The 27,462-nt window shown below is 42.4% G+C and overlaps 2 protein-coding genes across 3 annotated transcripts; one reads left to right on the top strand and one right to left on the bottom strand.

Annotated features, from left to right (window-relative positions):
• Window positions 1-749: 749 nt before the first annotated feature.
• On the bottom strand, window positions 750-11,919 carry sae1 (SUMO1 activating enzyme subunit 1). Its single transcript, XM_068317490.1, has 9 exons — window positions 11,725-11,919; window positions 11,082-11,193; window positions 10,529-10,702; window positions 6,604-6,749; window positions 5,391-5,484; window positions 4,888-4,993; window positions 2,777-2,921; window positions 2,160-2,229; window positions 750-1,036 (listed from the first exon to the last, which is right to left on the bottom strand). Exons 1-9 carry the CDS (start codon window positions 11,823-11,825, stop codon window positions 944-946), a joined length of 1,041 nt encoding a protein of 346 aa, XP_068173591.1. The 5' UTR covers window positions 11,826-11,919; the 3' UTR covers window positions 750-943.
• Window positions 11,920-12,844: 925 nt separating this feature from the next.
• On the top strand, window positions 12,845-25,479 carry zc3h4 (zinc finger CCCH-type containing 4). 2 transcript variants are annotated; one of them, XM_068317211.1, is made up of 14 exons: window positions 12,845-13,117; window positions 17,083-17,386; window positions 17,488-17,595; window positions 17,745-17,949; window positions 18,090-18,232; window positions 18,736-18,832; window positions 18,932-19,068; window positions 19,215-19,331; window positions 19,448-19,559; window positions 19,907-20,016; window positions 20,135-20,607; window positions 20,760-21,052; window positions 21,163-21,417; window positions 21,582-25,479. In XM_068317211.1, exons 1-14 carry the CDS (start codon window positions 13,038-13,040, stop codon window positions 23,261-23,263), a joined length of 4,116 nt encoding a protein of 1,371 aa, XP_068173312.1. In that variant the 5' UTR covers window positions 12,845-13,037; the 3' UTR covers window positions 23,264-25,479. The 2 variants fall into 2 exon arrangements, with proteins under 2 accessions (XP_068173312.1, XP_068173313.1); XM_068317212.1 differs by lacking the exon at window positions 12,845-13,117 and adding an exon at window positions 13,768-14,326.
• Window positions 25,480-27,462: the final 1,983 nt, after the last annotated feature.

Here is a 27,462-nt window from a genome sequence, read left to right as displayed (position 1 = left end):
GGTAAAAATGGGGACTGATTATGTTTGTTACTAACCAGCAGATGATGTTACTGCTGTCACAGGTAAATTACGTCAAAATGAGCGTTGTCCCCCCCCCCCATCTGTGTTAAAAACACGTCTGCAGTTCAGGTTTCACATGTTGGGCGAATTAAACAGGTTCTACCAGCCACCGCTCCCAGGGACTGGAGTCAGACACGGGACGACGCTGCTGGTTTTCCCCTATGATGCACTGGTGTCGCTGCTCATTTGGGGTGAAGACAATAAGACACACTTTGAGTTTGTCCTGAGGCTCTGCCCACACACGCCCCTCATTATTCTGCTCCGTGCTGTGGCGTCACTCACAGACCTCACAGTCCTGTTAGGTTTGATGAGTCACATGCCAGGTGGTGAGATGTCATTGTAAAAAACAATCAGCTGCATGTGACTGTCTGCTGTCTTTCCCTTTCAAACAAACTGAAATCCAGCACAGAAAACAACTAGTTCAAATCCTTTAAAGCAAAAATTTCAAGTGTTGTGCTTAAATTCAGGCCTCCGTGATTGGACATCCAACATTATGCCATTGGGCAAGACTATTTCCATAGAGGGGTGTTTGCTTGGTGTACAACAGTGTTTAAGTAGGCAGCAAATGTCAACATTTCATCTACGTGAATGGCACAACCCAAAGTTCATGATTATCAAATTATCGTATATCTTAACCAAACAAAAGTATTTGCCAAAAGACAACTAATGCCAAGTATCAGATACACAAACATTATATTTAATAAAAGAAGAGACTTGAGGTATAACAATTTAGGAAACATGAACAAAAAACCTGAATGGAACTTTATTTTAACTGCATGACAAGTAAAGAAATTATTGATCAAGAATCTGGAAAAAAAATTGATGAAAAGACAGAAGTTTGCTGTACTTTTTAATTTTAAAAAAAAAACATTTCGTTAACAAATTACTTTGGTCCAAAGTAGTCCACCATGCCACTGCCTTTACGGCCGTCAAAGAAGAAGAAGTTCCGATGTGGAGCATCCCTTTGGGAGAGAGCCTGAAGGGACGACAGGAAAGTCAGTCTTGAAAGTGGAATACTGCACAGCCAATATTATTTATTATTTAAAACTCACTTCATTAAAATCAGAAAAAAAAAAAAAAAGTATATAACATTTTTTACATGTGAAATTGTAAAGTGGAGTGAATGACATTTTCCCATCATATTCACACATTAAGACCCTTCAATGACGCTAAACGTCCATAAGGTGAACATTAATTTTCTGCATGAAATCAGTCAGATTCACCCGACGAGACATCAGAGGGCCGGTTGCAATGGGTTTCATCATCATCATAGAGAAAGTAGGCTGGCCATGTGCCAGTGTTATGCAGTCTGATTCAGCCCCCTTCACTCACACTCACACTCACACTCACACACACACACACACACACACACACACACACACACACACACACACACACACACACACACACACACACACACACACACACACACACACACATTATCCTTGACTGAACTCCTGTTTACCTCAGACTGGAGTCACTGTGCACGCAGCTCCCTAAAAAGAGAATCTGACCTTATTCAGGTCATGAGCGGAGAAAACCTTCTCTATATCTGCCTGTTAGACTCACTGCACCATTACACGGTGAATAATCATTGATGTGGATTATAAATGCATGTCAATGACTGTTATGATCAGAGTTTGCAGCTCTCAATCCCATCAGAGGATTGGAACGTATCTACAGAATATGCAGAAACTGCAAACGGTGAAAGTAGTTAGTAACATCTTGGATGCAAAATTTTTACTAATGGTCGCATTAAGTTTTCTTATGTAGATATTTCAATTCCAGCATTCTGCTTTCTAGCTGGAGGGCAGCACTATTCATATCTCTTCTTAGGAGGCTGCTGCCAGAGCGTCACGCTGGCTTTCACCCTGATCACAGTGCAAACCACTTCTATAACGACTAGAGGTGATTTCTGAAGCAGACCCAGAAACCAGCCAAGTGGCCATCTGTCATCTGGGACCGTCACACTCGCCAACACACAGTTGTAACGCCCTCAGTGACAGTAATACATTCAAAATGATTGCTGTTTCATGCATTAATGTATGTATTTACCACTTTATATGTACTAAAATATTTCATCGTAATTACACGCTTACCTTGACAACTTCCTGTCCCAGAACTCCTCCCATGACGGCACACACGGGCGACATTTCAGAGAAGCAGTAGCTGAAGACAAACAGAACGAGGAAACGTAATTGTTACGAAACAGAAAGTGTGACGTGAAGCAACAGATAAAGTAACCGGTTCCAGAGGTGCTAATGAAAAGATGTAATGTGGGTTTATCACAATCAGTAATCGTCCCTTGCCACAGGCGACGATGATGAAGAGGAAGAAATAATAAAGTTTTTTGTCTCTAATGTGAAATTCGTGAGTCCACCTACCGACAGCAGTACGTTCACTACTGTTAGCCAAAGAGGCTAAAATTCTTTCTTTTATTTGGCAACACAATCACATGGTTGGGAATCCATAAGCAGATCAGAGGGGGTCAGACTGAATCTGTCCATAACAATAAGATTATCTTAATAACTGAACATTATTAAGATGGAATCTCTATTACTGCATCTACAGTTCCAGGAATGAGCGATTGGTGTAGGTAACGCAGGACGCCGCTGTCAGCTTTAATGGTGAGCAAATCAACTTCTATTTCCTGTCTAATAAAAAAAAAGTCATTATTTCATGTCAAATAAAATCCCGACGGTGACGATTTCTATACCTGGTGACGTCATCGCTCAGGAGGTCACTGCTCACTCCCATGGCCTCGAGGACATCGTTCTGGATCTGTCTCAGGAGTTCAATATCCTCATCAGCGTTTTGGGGGTCGGGGTCACGACCTTTGTCTGTGCGAAACTTTAACATAACTGCATGAAGAACAAGCGAGGTAAGAGAAACAGAGGAGCAGAAAATTAGATTAAATCATTGTCTAAACAATGTTTTCCATGTATTATTGCTGATCTAGGTTTCATCACACTTTCAACAGACTTCCACGGTGAATCATCACCTCATGGAAAGACATCTTGGCTGCTGCACCCTTTGAAACAGGATATAACTCGGTATGTGGTTTCACATTCAACCATTTCATCCGATTGAGCCTACGCTTCCCCACATTATATTAAGAGCACACACACACATACTTCCATCCATACAAGGACACAAATAGACACCAAAAAATCAGAATTGAGCACTTAATTTGGTCATGAGCCGTATTTCAAACAACAATTGGCTTCTCAAACCACACCCGAGGGAGTCTCTGTCAACACCTTGCCCCCACATTTCCTGTTCGTCCATTAACTTTAACCACATGAGGAAGTCAAAACCTCCCACGGCTATTTCCGCCAGTGTGGGACACCAAACACACACTGCTGTCATGGGTATGAATCATTTATTTAAAACCTAAGCGCTGCCCTTTATCAGGCAAACTTTGTTAGAAAGTTGAAGACCATCATCGCTGCTGTCGACAGGAAATCAAAGCAGAGTTTCGTCACATGGGTGGAACAATGATTTCATCTGAAATCTAGCTTGAAATATGAACCTTTTTATAGATTAAAGCAGAGGAGAAATATTCCAGCTAGGTCTTCACAGTAAAGCCTCCACATGAAGGTCAAATACTACTTTTTTTCCCATATGTTATGAAGTTTGGCACTCTGACTAAGATAATATGTTCATTTGGCAGCGCTGATAGAATGTCTAAAGGTTTGAAAAGCAAAGCCATACTTAAGTAATCCTCATCAGAGTGTCAATATATTTACAGAAGAGATTATATACTGTAGATTAAATGACAGACACTCATTATTACAAACAAACACACGCCCACACTTCAGATCACCTTGACTGTTCCTTGTGTGGCAGAAAGCTGTTGTTACAAAGGAAGAATCACTTCCTCTTCTTTACACAAAAAACAAAAACCACTCGTTCCAATTATAGAAACACAAATGGAATAATAACACAACCTCCTGTCTAACGCTTTATAGATGCAAACACACAAATTAGGTGGTGTGTTCACTGGAAAAACAAACCAGTGGGTCTATATGATAGAATCTTAATTTGGCTCTCCTTATATATTACATATCAAATCATATTTCAACAATTAAGCCTGAAATTTAGGAACTGCTTGGACAGATTATATCTGCTGTTGGATTTTTGCTTGAAATACAAACCTATAGCAGAATTTTTACTTTAACTCCTGTAAATAATTTTACATACATGGAACAGTCTTCATAAGTAATTTACAGTCACCTCCTGATTATTAATTAGTAAAGTGTATTACGGTGCAAGTATGATATAACCAGAACTGTTTTTTTTTTAAGTCATATTTTTGGCTAATGCATCTCACATAATTATATTACATTTTAATCATCCATCCATCCATCCATCCATCCATCCATCTTCCACCGCTTATCCGTAGTCGGGTCGCGGGGGCAGCAGCTTCAACAGGGAGCCCCAAACTTCCCTTTCAGGGTAGGAACGGAGATTGAACGGTAGATGGAGAGCTTTACCTCTCGGCTTAGCTCCCTCTTTGTGAAAACAGTACGGTAAAGCGACTGCAATACTGCTCCTGCTGCCCCAATTCTCCGTCCAATCTCACTAGTTTATGTCATTTACTAAAGTGCCACTAGGTTTTGGTTACTTCCTGTTCCTTCATGCTGGCTGTCATGAGAAGTGGGTGACAGGCAGTTCTCATTCTATGCTCAGTGCACATGACTGGCCATGGACAGCCTGTGATGGAAACTAGAATGTAGTTTGTGAGGATGGTGTAAGGTCAGGTAACATTCAGCATCTGTTGCTCACAAAACTTAACAACACTTCATGAAATCAAACTGCAGGTACCATGTAGCAGGAAGTAGTCCACCGGTGTGCGCTTCAGACGGGCTTTGGCCTCCTCGGTCGTCCAGTCGACTTCCAGAGCCTCCTTCAGTGTGCAGAAACTGACGGTCTGAATGATGTAAGAATAAAAAACCTCAGGTCAACAGGGGGTGAATCAGCAGTGTACGTTTTCTATTAACTTAATCTGAACAATCGATATAAAGCGAGGCATGATGGCTGCCTGTACCTGAATATTATCACGTATTTGTATTCAATATTTAGTGTACCAGAAAGCATTTGTTCAGCCCAATTACAGTATGCCAAAAAAAAATTAGGATATCCTGCTGCATGCTGAAGAGCAAGTCAGCAGTTTTCCTGTACAGCAGAAGATATGGGTGTGAGAAATCACAATCAGTGATGACAGCAGTGTTTCAAAATGAATCACTTTTCAAAATTCACACAATGCACAACAGCAGATGGGTGGAAGTTCAACATGCAGTGTTATGGCATGAATTTATTTTTAGCACCTTTTTCACCATTGTGGTCTCGTTGGGGTCAACTTTGACTTTCTTTGCTTCTGGACCGTCGTTTCCAGTCACTCGGACCAGTTTAGGTGTCTCCCTAAAATGAGAGGAGAAAGATGTGAAGAGTCAGTGAATGTAACTGTTGAGTTTGCAATTCAAACTTTCACAACAGTTTTTGTGCATCCACATTGATTTCAAACAGCAGAAAACAAAATGATTTAGCCTGAAGAACAATCTGCTTTGTCAAATAATAATTAGACACTAATATCAAAAGACAAGAAAAGGCTTTGTGACCATAATTAAGCCTACAGAAATTACATCAATATCACCATGGAATTTAAATATTAATTACATTTAACCTTCACCAAGCCAAAATATTCATTTTAATCCACATCTGTAAAACACAGTGTGTATATTTACATGATACTATTCAATTAAAACATAAATGTAAGAAAAGTGTTGTGTTTAATACAAACAAGACATTATTCTCCATGAACTGGGATTATTGAGGATGGTAATTATTATTGTACTTATTTGTAGATCTTTTCGAGACTTGCAAGCTCAATTCAAGTCATTTATATTTAGTGCATTTATTCCGCTATTATAACAATATTAATAATTCAAAATCACCAAAGTATGAGTGGTTATCAGAAACCTTAATATTACCTGTGCTTGTCTGATTTTAATCTGCGAGGCGTAACCCGAGGTACTTATATACCCCGTCCAGGTAACAGAACAGTAATTACCTTCTGAGTTTGCTGGTTCTCCCATAATTTAAAATCCATCCTTGTATCTAAAAGTGCATCTCTGAATGTTTTAATTTGGAGGGAATAGCTGCTCGTCCTTCTATTTATATATATTCCCAGTACATAACCCACTGTGATTTTATTTTTATGTAAAAAATAGGAAGTCCAAATTCAAAAATGATTTTGCAAATCTGATGGAAATCTGATTGAAATACATACTGAGACTGAATGAAAAACTTTACAGCTCAGTATTACATATGCCCTGTAACATCATCATATCATAAACGTCTAGATTGATGAGTTAAATTACGTGTGAGTGCAGTCTTCACTTTATTCCAATACTTCCCCCATAATGTTAATCTCTTCCAATTGGATTACAGTCATCGTATCCTGTGAAAAACTGGCCACTATCACCCAGTTGTACTGTAGTGCTCTCCAGCAAGGCACCCACACTCACTCCTCACACTTACTCGACATAGTTGTGCTCCTGTCCAAGGTTGCTGAACATGTAACCACAGTAACCGTAGACGTCCCCACAGAACACCTTGATGCTGCGCTGAGAACAGAACTGGTCCACCCGAACCATCAGGTCTCTGGAGCAGCCTGTCAAACACACCTGAGGGATAAGAAACACAGAGGGTGGCAGGCTGGTCAGAGTGGATGCCTGATCAATTACCACTATGATCAATGAAATACTTCCGACGAACAGCATCCTTCAAACACAACTGAGGAACAAACTGTTTTTAAACAAATAAAAATTCCTTCGAAGCATTGTTCATTTTATTTATGTCCTTCAGAATAACAGAACAACAATTAGGGTATATTTGATTACGCCGAGGGACAGACAAATGTTCGCATTTGACTTCTGAAAACAGGAATTCCCTTAAGAAGAAAACAAAAAACTCAACACCAACATTCAGACTTCATTGTAGAACAACAAAGCTTCTTCAGAGCGGTTGGTCAGCTGTCAAACTGACCGAGAAAACGCCCAGAGCGTCAGCCGCAGCAGCCTGAGGCGATAACTCACGTCCTGTCAAACCTACAGCCAACACTGGAACACAAAACCACAACAAAACCAGGGTGGGCTGCATGTCAACAGCTCCACAGTGGGCTGGGTCCACCTTATCCTCCAGACCCAGCCCAAGCACACACACAACCCCCCAGCCTTACTGATAACCCCGGGGCTTCAGCTCTGGCTCAGAAGAACATTTAGGGTCACAAAGAGGACAAAGAAGACTCCCGATGATCCTGAACTGGATTTGTTTCATTGCGATGGCAGCCTATGACATCATCGTTTACATCATGGCTGAACCCACTCTAGAATTAGATCAGAAGCACCTTTTAGCAGGTAAATGAACATCAGCTATTAGCCTGGAGTGGTTTTCCTTCATGTAACTGAATTATACATGAAGAATCCAGTAAAACTGGTCTGGTTTTGTCACACGAGTATGTTACGTTTGTGTGTTTTGTTTGTTTCCACTCTAGTGGAAAGACAACCTCAAATTACGGTATTTTCTGCACTACATGTAACACTGGATTATAAGGCACACTGCCGGTTTTTGAGAAAATTAATGGGTCTTAGGTGCGACTTATAGTGCGGAAAATACTGTAGATATTTAATAAGAAGAAAATGTGAATCTGATTATGTAATTGACAATATTATTTGTGTTGCCAGGGAGACACCTCAGCCAATCACATCCCACACAGCCAAACCAGTGCAAACCTGTTCAAGTGTTTTCAACTTTACAGTTTATTGCAGAGTCAAAAAAGTAAATAAATAAAAACTTGTATGAAATAACACTCTGGATAAAATTAGCATTGAGATTATTTGAATATGAAAATGTTTTAGAACAATATAAACGATTTTCTATGGTGTCTGTCTGCTATTTCTTGTAAGACACTAACATAAATGAGTGCAAAGGTGCGACAGTGAAGTAGCTGAACATTAAATGAATTCTGTGAGTACATAAAATGGAATCTGTTTTTTTTCTTCCTATTCTGTAGTTAAGCATCCATTTGAAAAATGTGACCACAGTCCAGCATCTTGACTTGAATCGCTCTCCATCTTCCTGCTGAGACACTCAGACGAAGATAAAAGCAACAATTGGATGACAGCAAAGAGAACGAGAGCCATTCTGTCCTCGTTTTTTATTTCGAACTGTGTCCTGCCATCTCTTATCTAACCCTCTCAGCCTTGGGGCTGCTGTCTCATTAACATCCATCTCATCTTGTCCTCATTTAACACACACTACTGAAGGCATATCCTTCTATAACATTCTCCTCCCCCGACCTTAAACTGCTGACAGTTCATATATAACAAGGTACAACAATTTACTTGACTGATGCTGCTCAAATTCAATCAGCAGTGATGAAACTGAGGTTGGGCCCGTGGGTATGGCTGCCAAATGTTTAACAATGACACTAACACTCACACCTCAACGCCATTTTTTAATTAATTTCATTTCAGTGTCAGATCTACAGTCCTGAAATCAGCCATGATAGATGACAATAAATCTTATTATTTTATTAAGATGGTTAAAGGTGGCCATTTATATTAATTATTATCTTTTTAACACATGTTAGAGGTTTTGGAGATAAAGTCAGAGAGGCCAGACTGAGATGGTTTGGACATGTCCAGAGGAGAGATAGTGAATATATTGGTAGAAGGATGCTGAGTTTTGAACTGCCAGGCAGGAGGCCTAGAGGAAGACCAAAGAGGAGGTTTATGGATGTAATGAGGGAAGACATGAAGGTAGTTGGTGTGAGAGAAGAGGATGCAGAAGACAGGGTTAGATGGAGACAACTGATTCGCTGTGGCGACCCATGAAGGGAAAAGCCGAAAGGAGAAGAAGATCTTTTTCATTTATTATCAAATGAATACAAAGAACTTTAATGTAATTAAAAAAAGCTCTACATGTGATTTTTCTCATCACAAGTGATTTCCAAGTTGAACCAATTGCAGCCCCTGAATATTGCTATAAAATTCAAAAGGTCCCGTTATGAAAAACTGTTTTTTTCTGGCCTCGCTCAGAACTACACATGCAGGTAGGCTCAGTTGTTGTTGAAGTCAGCTTGTATTGGCTAACTAGTAAGCTCTGCTTTTGACCACGTATGTGTGTGTGTGTGTGTGTGTGTGTGTGTGTGTGTGTGTGTGTGTGTGTGTGTGTGTGTGTGTGTGTGTGTGTGTGTGTGTGTGTGTGTGTGTGTGTGTCCAGTGCATCGTAGGAGATGTGTGTATGGAACGGTGCTGATCGGTGCCAAACGGGGAACTAGTTGGATGTGGCTCTATATCGACACATATTTTATTAATCCCCAAGGGGAAAATTACATTTTGTTATAGTCTCACTGCTCCAGAATAAATAGAATTTAAGAATGAAGAGCTAAAAATAAATCGTAGATAGATTAGATATGAGAATAAAAATAAAAATGAATACACAGGTATGTGTCCTCCTCCTCACTGCAACATGTGGTTAGTGGACGGAGGTAATGTAAGAAAATTTTTTAAAAATAAATAAAAGCGGCTGGAGACCATGCTGTGAACGTGTATGTGAATGTGCACTTAAATGTGCGTGCACGGTAGCGCATGCACACTACATCATGGGGGGGTGTAGCAGGCGTTGACAGAGGAAGCTCATTAACATTTAATGGCCAGCCCAGACAAACAGCCTGTTTCTCCAGGGAGTTCATTTCAGCAATTTTCAGACAATTAAAGTTCAGGATCAGGGATCAGTTCAGGGCAACAGATTTCAAATCAGAATCCTTTAATAATCCCTGAGGCCAAATATGGTGTTGTCTGACGTCTTTGTGAAATTAATTAAAAAGAGTATGAGACCTTTAAAAGGTCATGTAAGGCTAAAGCAGACCTTAAAATAGCAGCTAAAGTAATTTATTAAAGTATTAATAAAAGATTAATAAAGTAAGTATGTATGTATGTTTGTATGTATCTATTTTTCTATCTATCTATCCATCTATCTACTATTACCTCACAATCGATTTGGATCACAATGACAACAATAAGCATTATGCCAGGTGCATAGAGCTATGCTGATGCTGTTACTTAAAGCAGATTCTGTGATCCTGACTTTCAGGAACAGAGAGAGCGTGTGATGTACTGCAGTCTATAAGCGACACCTAGAGGTCTGACTGAATGTGAAGACTGGCACTCCCTTCTGTTTGATGCATACAGAGGATACAATGCAACTACACAGAGAGTTGTGTTTCATGGAAGCATTTTGGGTCAGTTGGAACATTTTGTCAAACATAAGGGAAGCAGACTCCAAAGGGATGTGATGTCAACTAAGTTTAGACAGAAGCCAACAGTTCCACTGATTTAGTATGATTAAAATGATTGTCTTGAATACCAGCAAGCTTTAACTACTACTCTATTCCACTCACCACATCAAACTGCAAAAAGAAGTCATCTGGTTTGTCTTCGATTCTGTCCAAGTCAGCCTGGACCTCCACCATGGGGTTGAGGTTCTGCGCTCTCTCCAAAGAAGCCTTGGCGCGATTTTCACCCTGAGCCATCACTGGAACCAGGAACTGAGCTCGACATGACTCCTCTGACACCTAGGGGGGGTAAGAGGTCATATTCCACAATGATCTCATTATTGCTATTATTATTCATTCTACTGAGTCACACGAGTAATCTTTCTTCACATGGGCCAATGAGACAACCATCATTTCCTCTGTGTGTGTCCATCCAGTGGAAATGATGTTTCTTTGCCTCAAGCGCCATCTAATGGACATAAATTCCAATACAAAAACTGAAGTTGCACAAAAGGCCATCTACTACACTATACTGTATACTGTTGCATCTATGGGCCATTAAATACCCATCTTTAGTTAATATTTACAAACGAAGACTTGAAATGAAGCCATGTCCACTCTGCATTTCACAACGAGTTCAGATGAGGTGAGAAGAGCACATCATCACGTTTTCGTGTACCTTTTCATGATCCAGCAAAGTGAGTCCTTTAACCCCAGCCAGGACTAAATTCTTGGCCACTTCAGCGCCAAGACCCCCCAAACCCGCCAGGAGCACGCGGGACCCCCTCAACCTGTAAACAAACAAACAAGTGAAATGTCTCACACAATATAAGTTACGCTGATATTTGACAAATCGGTTGATTAAAGAATATTTAACTAAAATTCTCATTCAATGGAATTTGGGACTAATGATATTTGCACAACGTGAACATTGATATATTTAGCAGTAACATACAGGTAACCCAAAATGTCATTTTGACACAGACTGCAGCATTTTTGAGGTAAAATATCAGACTTGTGCCTTGTGTTTATCGTTTGGATAAAGTTTACTGACCATCACCTTTAAACTGTAATAAAGGGGAGAAGGGCAAGCAGCACCCCGGTGTTATTACCCCTGAAAAGGGGGCAAGAACGACTGAAAAGTGTGGTTTATACACGCAATTGGTAGCAAAGAAGAATTTCCTCATATTTACTGATTAAATTCCAGCTGCTTCCAACTCCTATAGACGTATTTTTGCAGAAACTTCATTGTGCTCCGGTGAACCAAGAGCGTCTCAACTCGATCGTTCTGCTGGACCAGTTAGCCTGCTGAGCTAACATACCTCTTCTGAGCATCGAGCCCCCACAATCGGATCTGGCGGTCGTACTGCGCCGCTTCCTCCTCGGTGATGACCGGATCCCCTGGTTCCATCATATCAATCATTTCAAATCACTCCAAAAGAAGGAAAAGAGTGGTGCAAAGAACCCTTTTGACGGAAACAACAGATACTAGCAGCGTCCGCCCCGCGAAATGGGCGCAGAATGATGACGTAGAGGACCAAACGATTGACGGTTTCCCCAACTTTAGTGTCGGATGTTTACCGTTTACTTTACTCAAGTGCCATCCCAGAATTCACGTTAGATATTTATAAAATGTCAAAGGTTTACTTTATTTCTCTATCATGTGTATTCAATTTATTAAAGAGGCCGCGTAATCAGACGCCTTTAATAATCCCGACCCATCCTTGCAGAAATCCATGCAGGTACAGTACTGTGATTATATACATCTAAGGTGTTGTCTTTGACGAGCGAAAACAAATCCGTGTTTTTTCCCCCTGAGTGTGGTATTTGTACAATCGTTTTTTATAGTTGATTAATCTTTTTTTTTTATAAACGCTAATATTCGCTTTAATATAATGTTTGTACATATAATATCTCAAACGCAAGTCATTAAACTTTTATTTTAACAGCAGCAAGTAATAAGGCAAGAACCTATCATGTATGGGCTTGCAAAAAATTTGCAAAGAATTCTCCCAAAAAACTTTCATGTATGCTGTGTTAATGCCTTTATATAAATCAATCTGTCCTGCATATCAAATTTGACGCATAATATGTTATGATCCCTGTTGAATTTTCCTAAGTACACATTCAGTTGGCAATGCCATCTGCAACGTTTTATTTGCCAAAAAATAGACATTTCATTTAGATAAAATGCTTTTCACTTAAAATAAAAGTGTTTCATATGTAAACCAAAGCTTTTTCAGATCTATTCATATCTCTAGTTACACGAACATACCGGCGAGTCAAATATCGGGGCTTAATTTACCCTCTCAATTCCCAACTCGGTAATGTCCGTTAGACGAGTAGAAAGGGCGTTTCCATGTGACGTCATAAAGAGACCACGCCCTCTTTTCTGAGAAAGAAGACAGTCAGCCATTTTATGTTTTTCAGTCGTCATTTCACATCGCTACAGTAGGACGGAGAACGTCAGGACTCACTTTCATCATATTTCTCTTACAACTGTAGTGGAGAATTGCCTACTATGAACTCTTCCTAAAATCAAAACAAGTAGATCCTAGTGAAGTGACGCATAATCCAGCAGATTCCAGTGTCGAGTTGTAATTTTTTCACCTCAATGTAGCTAACGTTAGAGGAAATGGCTGTGGAAAGCATGACTGTCCATCCAAACTCCCCAACTACCAACCACGAACACAACAGTCTCCTGACTGACGAAAGGTCGAGTAATTCTACAATCATATTTAAATGAAAATATTTATTTGTCCTGTGCTTTTACATAGAAAGCCCAGGGTTCATTTTTCTTTTTCTGTCACAAGGATTAAACTCGCCTATTCTGGGAAACGAGTGCAGAGGTAAAGAACGCAATGTTGACACGACAGCGCCAACTGGGAGGCCAAATACCGCTTGGGATGATTTTATTCCCTATGTTTTATTAAGTTAACAAAAGCGACAATTATTCGACTCAAGCCAACTTGTTTGAGGATGGAAAAACGAGATCGAATAAGCTGATCAATCATAGCGTGACGCCGCTTGGATGGCGAGGTGGCCAGAAACAAACAAAAAAAAAGGTTAATTATTTATCCATTGTGCGAAATGGATGCTAATTAAATTAATTGCGTGAACTTGAAATTGCGGTGTTAAAGTTGGTGCAAAAATTGGACCAGTTCTCTGAGCGTGGGCCTAGTTTGTGGCTAATAGCATCGGCTAGGTGCTAAGCTAGAGAAGCTAAGCTAATGCTAATGTTTTTTTTTCTACGGCGGTAAGTTTTTTTTTTCGTCAACGTGTTAAATCAATATATATATCGATATATAGAGATTCAACATTTTGTCGAATAATATTACTCGAATTTACCGTGGCATTTTTTTAGTCGTTTAGATGAAACGTATTTCAGAGCGAATCAACTTTTCTCACTTCCTCCTACGCACTTTTAAATCTTATTCAACTAATCGTCTTTCTACATAGACAAAACAAGTACGGAAGTTAATTTCACACATTTTCACCCCCAAATATCTTATTATGATAATAATAATAATATCTTAAGTCGTTTACAAAAGCTATATTTAAACGACGATCCTTTAAAATGTGAATGACTTCATTGGTTGTGTAACCTGTAGCAGCTGGATCGTGTAGTTTGATCGTGTTATTTGTCTAACATGTCTTCTTTATTCACAGTCGTTTCACGTTGAGTCAACAACATCAACAACCCCCCCCCTCCAAAAAAAAAAAAAAAGTCTAAAACTGTCTGCAAAGCATCCCAGAAGTGTTTCAAGTCAAACACACGTTCCCTTTATTCCATAGTCCCCACTTGGAAAATGTCTGCTTGCTTTTCCTTTGGCCCCACGTCCATGTTTCACCCCACTAGTGTTCTCTCAAGCTTAGGGAAAAACCTTCTCTTAGGTTGTGAATGCAAAATGGGAACCTGTCACAGTAAGTATCCCCAACTTTAATCACGGCCCTTTGCTTCTAGGATGAATTAACGTTTAGAAGTCGTACCAAACTCGCGTGGAATGCCCTTTGTCTCAGTCAGGTGTGAAGGACAGGGACAACCTTTTCTCTTGACGTTTCACTACTTTTCACGTTAAGCTCCGTAAGTAAGGTTTTATAAGCGTTTATCGCCAGTGTTATATAGTGTTGGCTGTAAATGGGATTTGACTTAGTTCTCATCCTCAGATGCAGGTTTTATTGAACTTAATTGCCAGCAATATGGTGATACTTGGATTGAATAACTCAAGGCAATAACGCTGTTGTTTCTGTGGTTCTGGTGAGGCAAAGGTAATGCTGGTACATTTAAATTACATTCATTCTTAATTATTACTGATCCAAGCTGTTTATTTCTTGGCCAAAGAAATCCATGTCTGTTGGTTTTGGAGTATTTACTGTAGAGTTGGGTGTTGTTGGCAGCTGTTGATGTATAGTGTCTGAACTGGGTAGATGTACCCAGATTGATTCCAATCCACTTTTAATAGCTGTCCGTTTCCATATTATCCCAGGGTTATGAGCGTCCTACCTTGTGTTGGAAGAGTTTTACTTTGACAGTTTGGAGTAATAGGTTTATTAACGTCACAGTCTAGTAGCGGTGAGATGTTACTCCTGAAGTACACTCCAGCTATTGGTATCTGATACTGAAATTTTCTGAAAACATATCTATGTGTATATGTGCATTCTTTTTAATAACTTCAGGTCAGTGTTGTAGAGTACACAACTCAGCAATCCATGAGCAAAGTTTTTATATTTAGCTAAAATTGACAAAAGATGGCCTTGGGGCTTTACACCCGTTACACTTTGTGTCTCTACTCTTTACACTTTACATCAGTTCCTGATAGGTTCAGTGTCTAATGGCGTCAGACTGATCAACCTAGGACCTACCCACGATGCTCAGAGAGATGTGTCCTTTAGAATTAGTCGTGTTCCAGGGATGAGGAACTGCTTGAGGAGCCTAAAGTGTTAACTTGGGCGGGTGGAGACAGATGTCTGAAGCAGGACGGCTGTGCTGCTCTAGATGAATGTTTTGTGAGGTGCGATACAGCGCGGATTATCAGACTGGTTATTGTGCTCTTTGGCTGGTATGCTGAAGATGGAATGTACACACACAGGGCAGCTTTTATTCTGCCTCCAGGCAGGTCACCGTTACTGCTTGACTTGTGTAGGTTTATTTAGTAGAATAAAACCTGAGAGTCGTCATTCGTCCTCTGACCTCACTCCTGTACAAGACCCTTTTTAGTTCCTGGTCTTTTGTGGGTGAGCCAGAAACATTATTTAATTTGGAAATATCATATACTCCCTTTCTTAGTTGTTTACATCCCGCTTTAAAGCGGTGATGTAATTGTCAGCGTTTGTGTGTTCGTCCGTCCGTCTGTTTCTCCACCTCATATCTTAACAACCAGATAGAAAGATGAAACAAAAAGCACATTACTCAGGTGGCAAAGGGGATGAAAATGAGATGATGATGTTGACCTTGAGAAAACTAGGTCAAGTTTAAATTTGAACTTTAGTACACTCAGGGACAGAATAACAAAGATGAGGTAGAAGGCCAGTGTAAGACTAGATCAAAGCTAGTGCTTTGATCTACATATGCTTTGATCTACCCTGACCTATGAAAGTAGGACAGAGCACTAGCTTTGATCTTTGACCTATGAAAGTAGGTCGGTACAATTTTGAATTCAGCGGTGTCGTGGGATGTTGCAGTCTGTGACTGCCTTGGTTCTAGTTGATCCCTTTACTTGACTGTGTCTAAATCTTTGTCGGTGGAGACAACAGACCAAACAGTGACTGTCAAGAGCATGTTGTATGGTCAGCAGGGTGGAGTATTTGACTGGTTAAAGCTGGTACTCAGGAAGAGGTGAGTGGTTAGGAAGAGAGATGTATGTCGTGCTAAAACACCCCTTTTTATGGCCAAAAAAGTAGAAATTGGAATTACTGGTAATTCAGAAAAATGGATATTATCGCTGGTATTGAAAAATATAATTGCTGCTAAATTTCTTAAACCACATCCTCCCCTTCACGTGTATGTATTGTGTGTTGTCTGCCCCCCCCCCACACACACACACACACAACTGAGGCCACACACACTAAACTCCCCACACTGCAGGAGGAAGCCTTCATGTGCTCCATGTCAACTGGGGTCTCATGGTTTTGCCCGTTTTGCTTTGAGTGCGGATCCCGTCCTGACAGTGGAACACAGTTCGAGAACATTAGGTTGACCTGTGTTTTAAGTGATCAGTTTTAGATGCAGCAGTGTTTTACTGCAATTTTTATTCACATGCAAAGCAAAGTCACTGAAAGGCTGAGAAACTGAGAGGCTGTGCAAATTCAAACCATCGTCACAGTCGTGCAAAAACAACCGTTTATTCCAGCAGGTCTTAAGGACCAGTTGTAGTCAGTCCAGCCAGCGTTTGTTCCTCTAACGATGTTTCAGTGAGTCCGTCTTAAAAATATGAAACATCCAAAAGCATTGATTGTCTCTTAAAAATGAAGCGAAAAACTAGTATTTATAAAAAAGTACAGACCTAGTCTTTGTTTGGCATCGTTCCTCTGCACTCGTTTCTTGTTATTTTTACATAAGTCTACAACGAGGATTTTTTTTTTCCCAACTAAATCGTTATAATACATGTATAAGTTTTGCAGTGCAATTGCCACTTGGAACATAAATAACATTTCTCCATTTGAATTCTCTACATGCACAGGCCAGAGGATGGAGAGTTGGAGGAAGGCGAGCTGGAGGACGATGGAGGTGATGTGGAGGAAGAGGAGATGGGTGGGGGTGCGTCTGCAGCAATGGGTGGTGGAGATGGCGGTGATGAAGCAGGAGGGGGAGGTGACGGAGTTGGAGAAGGTCCTGGGGAGAGGCCCCGGCGGAGTAAGGAGCGCCACGCCAGCAGCAACTCAGACGACGAGAGATCCCACCGTCGCAAGAGGAAGAGGAAGAAAGAGAAGGAGCGAGAGAGGGAGAAGAGGAGGTCCAAGAAGAAACGAAGATCCAAGCACAAAGTAAGAGTCTTTACAGCTACAGGAAACAGACCTCTAGATGAACTCGTGTCTGTTAGTATATGAGCGTTATTAAGAGTATTTTTTCTCTGAATGTTTTGTAGCGTCATGCGTCCTCTGATGATGATCACTCAGACTACAGCGACGACTCTGACTACAGTCCCAGCGAGAAGAGAAAGTACAGAGATTACAGTCCACAGTACCCCCCATCTGTAAGCCCCAAAAGTTACCTCTCAAACATTTAAAATGCAATCTGAACAGAAGTCTGTGGTAAAATCACAGTAACATTTTAAGTTGTCCGCACCTGTCAACATTGTGGGGATTATTTTTAATCCAAAATGTAACATTTCCCCATCCCTAGTCTCACGGCGGCTACGGCGGCTCAAAGAAAGGAGGCTACATGAAGATGGACAAGCAGAGCTATGGAGGCTATGACGAGTATGACGATGACAACTACGAGGGAGAGGAAGATGATGACATGGGAGAGGAAGACTATGACGACTTCACCAAGGAGCTGAACCAGTATCGCAAGGCCAAGGAGGGAGGCGCCAGCCGAGGCGGGCGGGGTGAGTCCATGTCAGCCGGGTCAGACTGAATGGAGTTCAGAAACGGACTCGTGATGTGAGGGATGTCTCTTCAGATGTGGACTCTGTCTGCCTGCATCTGTATTTTTCTCATGTTTTTCTCTTTGTTTTTGTGTTTCCAGTTGGAAAAGGTCGTATGAGGAACCTCAGAGGTCGTGGAGGACTAAGGGGTGGGAGGAGGGGAAGAGGAGGCAGCAGAGGAAGAGGAGGCCGAGGAGGAAAGATGGGAGATGAAGATGGTGACGGCTACGGAGACGAGATGGAGGTGAGGTTAACAATTCAAAAAGGAAGCAGGAGTCCTCTTGATTTGGTCAAAATTCAGGAGAGAAGTTCTTATTCTTTTCCTACACTCCTGTATTTGGACAGGTGTGTAAATATATTTCACCTGATAACGTTCCAGTGAACAGAAAGCTCTTCAGTGTTTCCCTTTGAAATAGACAAACATAAAGCTTCTAAATTGATAGAAAACAGTAAAAGCTTCTCTATTGATAGTATATAACTGGTGTATAATTCATGCATTGTGAATATTTGTGTATTATTACACTGAATCTCTAAAAATTGATCTAATTGATCTGGTGCTATGTTTGTCTCCCCCACAAACCATCATGTTTGATTTCATTTGACATATAAAGTTGTTAAATTCTTGTCCAAAAATATCTCAGCTTGTTTACTATTATTTACTCTTAATAATATCAATTATAAAACCTGTTGTTTTTTATGTTCTGTGACCTATCACTGAAGTGACACCTGTTAAATCTGCCCGTACAGTATGGAGATGATGACTACGACAACATGGGGGAGGACGACTATGACGACTACTCAAAAGAACTCAATCACTATAAAAAATCCAAAGACAGAGGCAGAGGTGTGATTACTGTCCAGCCTAAAACTTTGTCTGGCAATATCTATTATCCTTGTCTCCAAAACATTTCACTCCCTGTCTGTCTTTAATTTTTTTCACCAGGAGGTAGAGGTGGCCGCGGGCGAGGGAGGGGAAAAGGAGGACGCGGTCTGATGCGAGGGGGAAGGGGTCGAAACCGCGGGAGAGGAAGAGGTGACATGGGAATGGAAGATGACAACAATGGAGACATGGACAATGGGGTGAGACCTTTAGACAAATAGATAATCGAAATCAAAAATATGTCTCTGCACACCGACATATAATTATTATATTCTTTATATTAGACTTGACCAGTAATATTCTGCCTGACACCATGCTTTCTGTTTGGTGTGTGTATTTTTTTCAGGATGGAGGTGGAGGAGGTGATGGAGTCGGCCTTGGTAGAAGGAATCAGAACGACAAACACCAGGACAAGAAAGGAAAGGCCATCTGCAAGTACTACATTGAGGGGAGATGCACCTGGGTAGGAGTCAACTGTTTTTCTTGATATAAATGCAGTTTTAGTTTGATGAACAAAACTTAAGGTGGGGAAAAAGCCGACATCTGCTGCATCTCTCATTCTGTTGTTCTCTCCACCAGGGGGACCACTGTAATTTTAGCCATGACATTGAACTGCCCAAGAAAAAGGAGCTGTGCAAGTTCTACATTACTGGATTTTGTGCCCGAGCTGACCACTGTCCTTACATGCATGATATCCTTTACTGTCCAGCTCAGAGACGGTTTATGTACAAGTAAATACAGATTCTTGGTGATGTGTTCCTGTTTGTCCCTAAAGCGATACGATTGAAGGGGAAAAGACCGTTTAAGTTACATTAATTCCACCTGACTTGTTTGGCTGTCGTCTTATCGGCGGTGTACCCCGCCTTTTACCCATGAACAGCTGGGATAGGCTCCAGCAGACCCGTAACCCACAAGACGGTTAAGCAGCTCTACAAGAATTGGACAGATTAAAAGTAGTGAGTTTGTTCTGATTGTAGAACTGGAGACGGCAAGAATTTTCTGTCTGATATCATTTTTCTCCTTAACCCTCTGTGTTACGTGAATTCCCCTGTAAGCTGTTTCACACCACAGGCAACTGTGTCAACAGTGATGAATGCATGTTTTCCCATGAAGCCCTCAACGACGACACCCAGGAGCTGCTCAACAAGGTCAGGAACTCTGCTCACTAACTGGGTTTACAATTTTATAGGTGAACTTTTTTGATTTTAGGAATGCTTCATGAAAATGTCAGATGAATCTGTGTAAACTGTGTGATGTGTTTTCTAGATGCTGGCAGAGGATGCTGAGGCTGGAGCTGAGGATGAGAAGGAGGTGGAGGAGCTGAAGAAGCAGGGGATAAACCCGCTCCCCAAACCCCCACCTGGTGTCGGCCTCCTCCCCACCCCTCCTCGGCCTGTTCCCTTGGACACCAACACAGTGGCTGGGGATTTCACTGGTCCTGCGTTAGGTGACTTTGGGGGGCCTCCTGGACCCAACCCGGGGCCCCTTCCCAGCAAAGGGCCACCAGGACCAGTGCCTGTTCCTGTTCCTAACCCCTGTCCACCCCCCCCTGTTCATGGACCTGAAGGAAGTCCTTTCCAGGGTGTTCCTCCTCCGAACCTCAACGGGCCTCCCCCTCCCCACATTGGTCCCCCACCTGCTGCCGGTGCGGGGGGATGCGGTGCAGGGAAGAAGATCCCGTCGCTGTTTGAGATTAAAGTTCAGCCAACCGGACAGTTGGCTCAAAAACTGGCTGTCAGGTGAAGAAAATCATTGAGAAAATGAAAATCTGTATTATTTATGCCTGTAAAACCTGAAGCTGCTGATTCTGTGAGATATTTAACCACACTGGACTGAGGGCTCCTGTCGTTTCTCTAACGGCTCCTACTCTTTTCTTCTTTCACTGTGACAGAAGCCAGACTCCCAATGGCAACCAGACTCAGACTGCAGCACCTGGACCCCCAGGGGCCCCTGGTGCCCCTCCACCCCGCTTCCCTGCCCCCCCAGGCATGATGCCTCCCGATGCACAGAACCTGGGGATGAACCAGGGGCCTCCCCCACCCATGATGGCAGGATTTCCAGCTGGAGACGGACCTCCTCAAGGAGGTGTGATGCCTCCAGGTCCTCCTCAGGGGGGAGGGAACTTCTTTAATAACTTTTTCAATCAGCAAGACGGTATGACGATGGAGGGGGTCGTGCAAGAAGGTGAGCGTGGAGTTGGGTTATCCAAACGAATACTTACGAAATGACAGGATAAATTTAAAGTTTGATTTTCCACTGTTTGTGCTGATGAGTGTGTTTACGGATCCTCTCAGGTGACGATTATCAGGGTTTTGCTGCCATGGATGAGAGAGGAGGAGGAGGAGGAGGAAAGTTTGGCAACCAGTCAGGAGGAGTGGAGGCATCGACGAATGGAGCATCAGCCAGTCAGGGAGGGATTTCTGTGCCTGACTTCCTGCCACCAGCACAGCGAGTTCTGTTCATGAGGATCCAGCAGAAGCAGCAGGAAGAGGAGGAAAGAGCTCGCAGGATAGCAGAGGGGGGAGCTGAGAAGAGCCGAGAAATGGAAGGTAGAGAAAAAGCATCTCTACCTGCTGGTGTATCAATAATGTGTTGTGTTTTTTGCTCTGTTAGTTTTCTTCTGTGATGGAAGCAGTTAAAGAGTTCAAATATTTCAGGATTATTTTTGAAATCTCCAGCTTGACATTGGATAACGTCAGTGTGTGTTTCCCAGGTGACTCAGGGAACTGGTACTCCAGTGAGGATGAGGATGGCGGTGGTACGGTGACCTCCATCTTGAAGACTCTCCGTCAGCAGACCCAGCCTTCTCAAAAATCCGAAGCACCTCCGAGCGATCCTCGCCTCCAGAAAGCTTCTCCAGCTCCTGCGCGGCCGGCGGATCCCCGCCTGGTCAGGGATCCGCGCCTGGCCCGCGCTGCCGAGTCGGCTCAAACGTCTGACTCCGCCCACTCGATGCCTGCTCTATCTTCCGCTGGACCTCCGGCAGACCCCAGGTTAGCTCGGCTAAATGCCGCCGCCTCACCGGGTTCCACCTCCCTCTCGACTCCAGCTCCCAAAGCAGAGCCTCCTTTGGTTTACAAGCCCCCGCCGCTGACCGTCCCAACAGCGGACGAGGAGGAGACGGAGCGCGTTCTCCGGGACAAACCCGTCCCGATCCCTCTGGACCCCCTGATGGGCATGGCCCTCAGAGACCCGCGCTCACAGCTGCAGCAGTTCAGCCACATCAAGAAGGACATCGTCCTCCACGTCCCTGCCTTCTCCAAGGCCGTCACCTGGTCGCCCGAAGATCTGCTCCCACTCCCCATCCCGAAGCAGGACCTCCTCCCACTCCCCCCAGGCATCCCTCCCGTTTCCTCCATAGACATGCGTCTGTCTCGTGCTCAGCAGTCACTTCACACCTCCATGTCTCACACGCAGCCTCCTCCCTTACAGCCCACCCCGTCCTCAGAGACCCCCGCTCCATCTTCTTCCACATCCTCCCTTCCAGACTTCGAGCTGTTGTCACGTATCCTGAAGACTGTTAACTCCAGCCCGTCACAGAGCCCTTCCCCTCCTCTTTTAACGGCCCCTGGGCCAATTTTGGGCCCTATTCCCCCCAATCCTCCTACGCTAATAGAAAAGCCTGTTGACCCCCGGATGGCCCGTAAAGGCCTGACAGACCCCCGCCTCCAGCCTCAGAAATCATCACTGAAACAATCGTCAGACCCTACACCCCCTCCTGCGTCTTCTACCTCTCCAGCAACAGCATCAAGCTCCTCTCCTCCCACTGTTGCCCCCTACGACCCCAGGCTGCTGTCTTCAGGTGGGGCGGGGCGCAGTGTGGCAGCAGGGGCACCAGGGGGCGCTAGCGTGCTTAGCAGTATCAGTCTGTATGACCCTCGGACTAACAAACCAGGCAGTCCTGGCACTAGCAGTAGTTCTAACAGCTCCCCAAGTTCAACCAGCACAGAGTCCAAATCAAGCGACTCAACAACGTCCAAACCCAAGTCCAAGGAGCCTCTGTTTGTTCGGAAGTCTGCGTTGGACCATCCAGAACCGGAGAAAAGCGGCGAGCAGGGGACTGATCGCTACAACAGCTACAACAGGCCGCGGCCCAAGCCGGCGCCCTCGCCCAACTCCACGGCGCAGGCAGGAAGCGCCGCAGCCAGTGCAGCAGCTGCCGGTCAGGGTCTCCCCGGGCCTGCTGGGGATCAGGCGTCTGCCGGCGTCCACAACCTCCCAGTGTCCTCTCTGTTCGGCGTTGTGAAGCAGGCAAACAAACCCGGGGGGACGGGCAGTCCGTTTGGAGGCAGCAGCCCGGTGCAGCCGGAGCAGGTGGCCACAGAGCAGGACAACGCGTCGCTGAAGGAGGTGTTCAAAGGTTTTGACCCCACAGCCTCCCCTTTTTGCCAGTGACCACCTGGAGCCGGTCGACAGGTCGGCCTTCAGCGCGCTTGACTTTTTTGGACACATCAGTGAAAAGGAGAGAGACGAGCGTTGTAACTACCCCTTTGAGATGGTTAAGAAGACAAACTGGTGAACAAAACTGATGCCTCATAACATATTTCATGCGCACACACACACACACACACACACACACACACACACACACATACACACACACACATCATGGTGTGAAAGATTTAGATTCTATAAAAGACTCTTGGGTTATGGGAAGGGTTTAAAGTTAAATCTCTAAATTTCTATTTTAAACAGATATATTGACGTATAAATAAATGTTTCTCCTCAGTTCAGTTCTTTGTGGATACAGTTTGATTAGCCAGCAGCAAAAATACACATGACCATTTTATCCTCGCATCTTTTGTCTAAATCATTTGAAAGCATTCTCATCTTCAAACTGTTGTGCTTCTTGTCTGTACGTTTCAACCATCAAAATCGCCATTACATAGATACAAATATTGGGTATTTAATTTTTCCCAACATATTGATTGTTGTGGTGTTTTTGTTTAAGACAAGAAGGACCTTGAGAGAACTTCCCACCCACCGTATCACTGCCTTTGCTTCATTTGTTCTCTTTATCCCCTGTGGAAACTACTCAGAACCCTTCATAATGTCATTCACCGTATCACATTTCCTGCTGAAACAAGTAATTAAAATATATATCATCTGTTATTTTTAGTATATATTTTTTCCACTGCTTTGCACTGACAGTTTGTATGATATTGGGGCTGTATTAATGTTTTTAATGCATGTAGTTCCAACATACAATCATATATGTCATTTCAGATATTTAGCTGACTTTGCTGGTACCTGGAAGTGACCTGTGACCTTTCAGTACCGTCTCTAACCACTATGTTTCTTTTCCACCATGTTTCTTTACCCCGATGGGTCAATTTTCATAAGTTTTCAATCATACAATTTGTGTTATGGGTTTGTGAAGCCGGAGAGCCTTTAGTTCATTAACAGCTTCTGTAAGGAAAATTAAAGTAGGAGAGGGAAAGAGACAAACCTGCATCCCCTCTGTGAGATGGTAGTCGTTTTTTGGTTTTTTCCTGAAAACGGATAGTTTCAACATTTTATCAAGTCAGCTTTGGTCATTTAACCCTTCACCTTGTTTTCACCTTTGTCAAAATAGGACACACTGTTTTGATCCTTCAGTTATTTTATTCAAACTCACTATTAGTTGAGAAATGAAAGGGGTCCAGACTGCCGACATCAGTGAGTTATTGGGGGAAGCGAATAAATTCCAGCCCCACTGCATCAGTTCATAGAGCTGCTGGCTTTCTTGACAATCAATAAGTAGACCTGAAATGATCTGAAATGAATGCATGAATCTTGCATTGCTCTGTGCAGACGTTCTCCCTGCAATCAGTTCAAGAACCACACCCATTACACTTCGGGATTTTAACATGAACAATGTTGAAATCATTCAATATTTGTGTTTTTCTGTCTCAGGCTTGCTGCAGCAGAGGTGCATACCGTATGGTGGCGTTATGGAATTGACATGGATTCACTGTTGTTTAAAATGTTTTCTCTATAACCGTCCTAATTAGTTTATACCGTTTTCGGTAAACTGTTGAAGTCAGAGGTTAGCAAGTTTTTCCTAAATTTTTCCTTGAAGCAGTGAGCTCATTGTTAGAATATTTTTAAAGGTGGGATCACTGCTGTGACGCTAAAAGAAGTTTTTGTCTTTCATAAGGTTATGATTGTCAAACTGTTAGGATTTTTGATTGTCTTGTGTGTAAATGTTGATCATTTTAATTTATTTTTTTATACTTGGGTAAACATACTTCCTCACTCGTCATTTTTGAACTAATTCATTTTATACAACAGGAATATGTGATAATCACTCACTTTGACACAGGCAGCCTGTGGCAGTTTGAAGAGAGGATAGTCTTTTTTTTTTCTCCTCACGGATTTCTGTATAACAATTCAAACTACCAAAATTTCATCAACGGCTCCCGCCTTCCTGGACATGAATAATCCTGTTAGGAGGCTGTTTCAGCTGTAACACGTGTGAAAGTCATTGTTGAGCCATTTGTTTCTTGGATTTTTTTGTTTTTTTCTTTTTTCTCTGTGAATTTGACCAGTATCCTGTCTTTGGAAGAGTTTTCTAACTGTACAGTATAGCTGAGGTTGTTGAAGTATTTAAATAAAATTGATACGATCAATGAGTTGAAAATCTGTTTTGTTTGCTTGTCCTCATCCTCATACTTAACATTATATTCTCTAGTCAGGGGTGTCTTCATCAATAATTTAGATAATCAGTCAAATTGATCCAGTTTCAATTCAGTCCAAGTAAAATGAGGTAAAAGCTGTCGTATCTGTCATTACGAACTAAAATCAACTTGATTTAGATCAATTTGATTTACAGCACATGGATTGAATGGGATTGTGTCGTGTTGGGTTTTGTTTGCTTTCTGAATATTTGTCTGGCAGAAAACATTGTGTTTATTTTAAGCGGTTCAGAGAACCAGACGGGTGGAGTTTGGTAAATCAGGACAATTGAGGCTATGGTCACCAAACTGACCTCTCTTTCCTGTGCTATTTTAAATGTTCCCTTCCGTTCTGTCATGCTGGCTGTCTTACACTCCAGTCGAATTATAAATGACTTGAAAATGGCCTTTGACCCACAACCAATCCTGAAGCCTCTAATTCTTCACAGACAGGCATGAAGCCAGCTCTGGATCCACCTCTGAGTCTGGAGCAGCACTGGAGCATCACGGCCTATTACATGGTTATTTACCATCCTCTGATCTCAACCCCCACCCCCATCCTGCATCACCGACTACATCCAATCCTCAAGGGTTTCCTGTTATGACGATTCGGATGTGTCGGGAGCGTGTGGAATATTGACCTGTCAGAAGACGGATCCCAGCTGAGTGGGCGTGGCTTACCACATACTGTACCTGCTGTTTTGAGTCAGACTGTTTCACACAGATCTACCCTGAGGCGCAAATGCATTCCCACCCTGAGGCGAGCATGATCTAGACCCAGAGAGGACAAACATTTTGACTGGTGGGCTCAGCTGAGGAACAGATGGATGGAGTATTAATTTGTACTAATGCAAATAATGTGTAAAAATCCTTATATAATATTAAAATTACACTTTTCCGCACTATAAGGGCCTAAGGCGCACCTTCAATGAGCGGCCTATTTTAAAACCTTTTTCATATATAAGGCGCACTGTTGGTTTTTGAGAAAATTTTAGTGCGCATTATAGTGCGGAAAAGACTGTAATGTGATTTGATTATAATTACATTTAATTATATCATTTAAACAAAAGTGTGGGGCTAGATTACAAAGCCTAATGGGCCATTAAATGCCTTTCATCAACGTTGCTCAATATTGTCACATCTGCTGTATTTTGAGGTTACATGAGATTGTGATTTATAAGTATCAGTGGTCCGTGGGCCGTTATACTGCGGCACCCTTTCAAATCTGATAGTGTTCCATGAAACACTGACAAGTTGTGTGTTTGCTGATTGTATCTTTTATTAGCAATCCGCTTACCTTCCTGTTTAAGGAAGCTACCTGTAACGGGTCTATAAATAGAAGATCTGATCCTCTTAGCGGACAACTTTGGCTGGGATTTGGAGATTGACAGCACGTCAGCTGCAGGATTGTTTCTTCAGTCGTGAGGCTGTCATGACTGGATGCTGTTGACTGGGCTGAACATTTGGTCTCAATTCAGAGGAGGTGTGATGTGTTTTGGGATTAGTTTCTTTATAGATGCAAAGAGTTCCCACATGGTGCATCATTTGAACAGAGAGAAAGACACCAGCATTCCAGGAAAAAATGAAGATTTATTTCACCCAGATGACAAGCTGTTACAATTAAAGGCATTTCCTAAGGAACAAAAAGACACAATTAAAAGCATTTCAACTTTTTGCCATCTGCATCAAATAACAAATAAAAGTGAATAACACAATGCTTTCCTGTGATAGTTTTCTCTTCCTGGCGCCCACGCTGCTCAGTCTGTCTGCTATAAGTTGCTGGTGGAGGTTCCTCCAGATAAGACTCTCTAGTAAATGCCAAAAATGTGTGGATGTAATTTGCCTCCCTGTTCTTGTCTCATTGTGTTGGGGAGACTGCTAATAACACTTGAAATTATAATAAAGAAACCTGCAGAGTGATGAGTTGAGCTGACAAAC

This window comes from Antennarius striatus, chromosome 6, assembly GCF_040054535.1.
Source record: "Antennarius striatus isolate MH-2024 chromosome 6, ASM4005453v1, whole genome shotgun sequence".
In the NCBI taxonomy this organism is placed as follows: domain Eukaryota; kingdom Metazoa; phylum Chordata; class Actinopteri; order Lophiiformes; family Antennariidae; genus Antennarius; species Antennarius striatus.
Note: the sequence above shows the minus strand (reverse complement) of the source record. Positions and strands in the feature narration are given on the sequence as shown.

Excerpts from the sequence above, each read along its gene's own strand:
- zc3h4 (XM_068317211.1), top strand. The coding sequence starts at position 13,038 with ATGGCTGTGGAAAGCATGACTGTCCATCCAAACTCCCCAACTACCAAC. Across the intron at positions 18,833-18,931 it reads ATCCAAAGACAGAGGCAGAG|GAGGTAGAGGTGGCCGCGGG; the intron begins GTGTGATTACTG and ends TTTTTTCACCAG. Across the intron at positions 19,332-19,447 it reads TTGAGGGGAGATGCACCTGG|GGGGACCACTGTAATTTTAG; the intron begins GTAGGAGTCAAC and ends TCTCTCCACCAG.
- sae1 (XM_068317490.1), bottom strand. The coding sequence starts at position 11,825 with ATGATTGATATGATGGAACCAGGGGATCCGGTCATCACCGAGGAGGAA. Across the intron at positions 10,703-11,081 it reads CTTTGCTGGATCATGAAAAG|GTGTCAGAGGAGTCATGTCG; the intron begins GTACACGAAAAC and ends TACCCCCCCTAG. Across the intron at positions 4,994-5,390 it reads AGACCACAATGGTGAAAAAG|ACCGTCAGTTTCTGCACACT; the intron begins GTGCTAAAAATA and ends TACATCATTCAG.